General features: G+C 39.4%; 1 protein-coding gene across 1 annotated transcript; it reads right to left on the reverse strand.

Moving 5' to 3' along the window:
* Positions 1 to 4: 4 nt before the first annotated feature.
* On the reverse strand, positions 5 to 1,318 carry LOC111662332 (zinc finger C4H2 domain-containing protein-like; the record flags this gene model as incomplete). The annotated part of the gene is made up of 3 exons (XM_023416163.2): positions 1,155 to 1,318; positions 291 to 462; positions 5 to 31 (listed from the first exon to the last, which is right to left on the reverse strand). Coding segments are annotated over exons 1-3 (252 nt in total), but the record flags the coding sequence as incomplete, so codon positions are not given.
* Between the last annotated feature and the right edge of the window lie 470 nt (positions 1,319 to 1,788).

The raw sequence follows: 1,788 nt of genomic DNA on the forward strand, positions 1-1,788 counted from the left end.
CATTCTCCGACTGCTTGATGGTGCTCTCCATCTGAAAGGACAGATATTTGAGAAATGTACATGAAATATGCTCAGGATAAACTATTTGTGTTTGCCTAGACATTGTGTATTTAACACTGATAATATTACTGGCACTGAAATTGAATCCACAATATCTTTATTATTTGTTGTTGGTCAAATATTTTTATTGTCAATACCATTGCTGAATTGTACTCATCTTAAAGCTGTACTGAGATTTCAGTCACCCTTCCTCTATAGAGGCTTCTTTTGTCTGTGTAGCACTCACTCACCACATTGATATCTGCATGGATGAGCCGCAGCTCCTCCACATGTGCCATTTTCTCTTGTAGAAGGAGATCCATCTCCTGTTTGTACTCTTTGAGATGTTTCTCCTCGGACTCCAGAGCCTCAAACTCAATCTTCAGACGAGACTTGATTTTTTGCATCTGGATAGTCTTGTTCCTGAAGCGAGTGGCACAGACAAAAGACAGCAGCTGTCAAATAATCTTTCTAACAAATGCAAATAAGAGATTTTTTCACAAAAACAACAAAATTTAAACCAACACACATTGTTTTCCATCATATATGCATTGCTTACAATTTGTGCAAATTTAGTACAAAAACCTAATAGATGTTCTGCATTAATGTCAAATGGATTGCCCAATTACTCCAGCCGTGAACTAATCTGTTCTCTTACTTTGTTATCAATTCTTGCAAAGAAAACACAATGGTAAATAAACACCATTCTGCCACCGTGAAGTGAATTATTGACAGACCGCTAAGCCTGTAGCTAAGTAGTTAGCTTACCCACAGCAATTATTGGCAGCGCACATCTGGCATTTTGTTGATACACATCTGGATTGTTGATACGTGTATGATCCGAACATGCACCCTATCTACAGCTCGTGTGTATTCATCTGTTATTTAACCTGTAGCAATTGTCTGGTAAGCCTGTCGGAGACAAGCTAACGTTATACAAGAGGAGCAAAAACCTAGTGAAAGGGTTCACAGCAGACCGGCTAATGTTAGCTAGCTCAGCAACAAAAGCGAAGCCTGGGGCTTATTCTTGGCCGGCTAACGTTAGCTAACATAATGTACACAGTCGGTGTCAAACATCTGGCAACCACTGATTTCATTCCACGACCAAGTCTTACCGTATTTCCAAGATATTTTCTAATTTGCACATTATTTCTTGTTCGTCCGCCATGGTTTAGCGGTCCCTTGTCTTTCAGCTGGCTGGCTCTGTTACCCGTAAGGCCACGGTGGTCTCCTTGTTGATAAAAACACAATAGCCCGGGTGAACGCGCACAAGAGCACGCGCCCGCAATGTGAAACCGTGGCTACGTGTAGTGAGTAGTACCACGCACTCTGCCACACTCAACCTGTGAGTCAACTGGTATCCACTGTCCCGTAAACTATCTTTTACACCGTGATTGAAACAACTTCACTCCAACAATTACATTAACTGTTACATTTAGTAAATTAATGAATAATACTTGATTGAAAATACTCAATAGTGAAGGGGGAATGAGGGGAAAATATATCATGGTCATCTCAAGGGAAAGTATGGAGTAAATTCCTCTCTAATTATTATGTTAGCTATCAGGGCTGTAGCGTGTGATGGAATAAATATTACTTAATTGAAAGCAGCAATATGCCTACCTGAAGGAAGAAATACTCTAGGTAAAAGAACTACATTCATTAATTTTAATGTAGCTTGAGGTGGAGCTAATTTAACTATTTTACATAGTTTTGAGTTGTTTATTCTATAAGAGTGGATTGTATTTC

This window comes from Seriola lalandi, unplaced genomic scaffold, assembly GCF_002814215.2.
Source record: "Seriola lalandi dorsalis isolate HSWRI2012SDOR001 ecotype SW California unplaced genomic scaffold, Sedor1 jcf7180002000521, whole genome shotgun sequence".
In the NCBI taxonomy this organism is placed as follows: domain Eukaryota; kingdom Metazoa; phylum Chordata; class Actinopteri; order Carangiformes; family Carangidae; genus Seriola; species Seriola lalandi.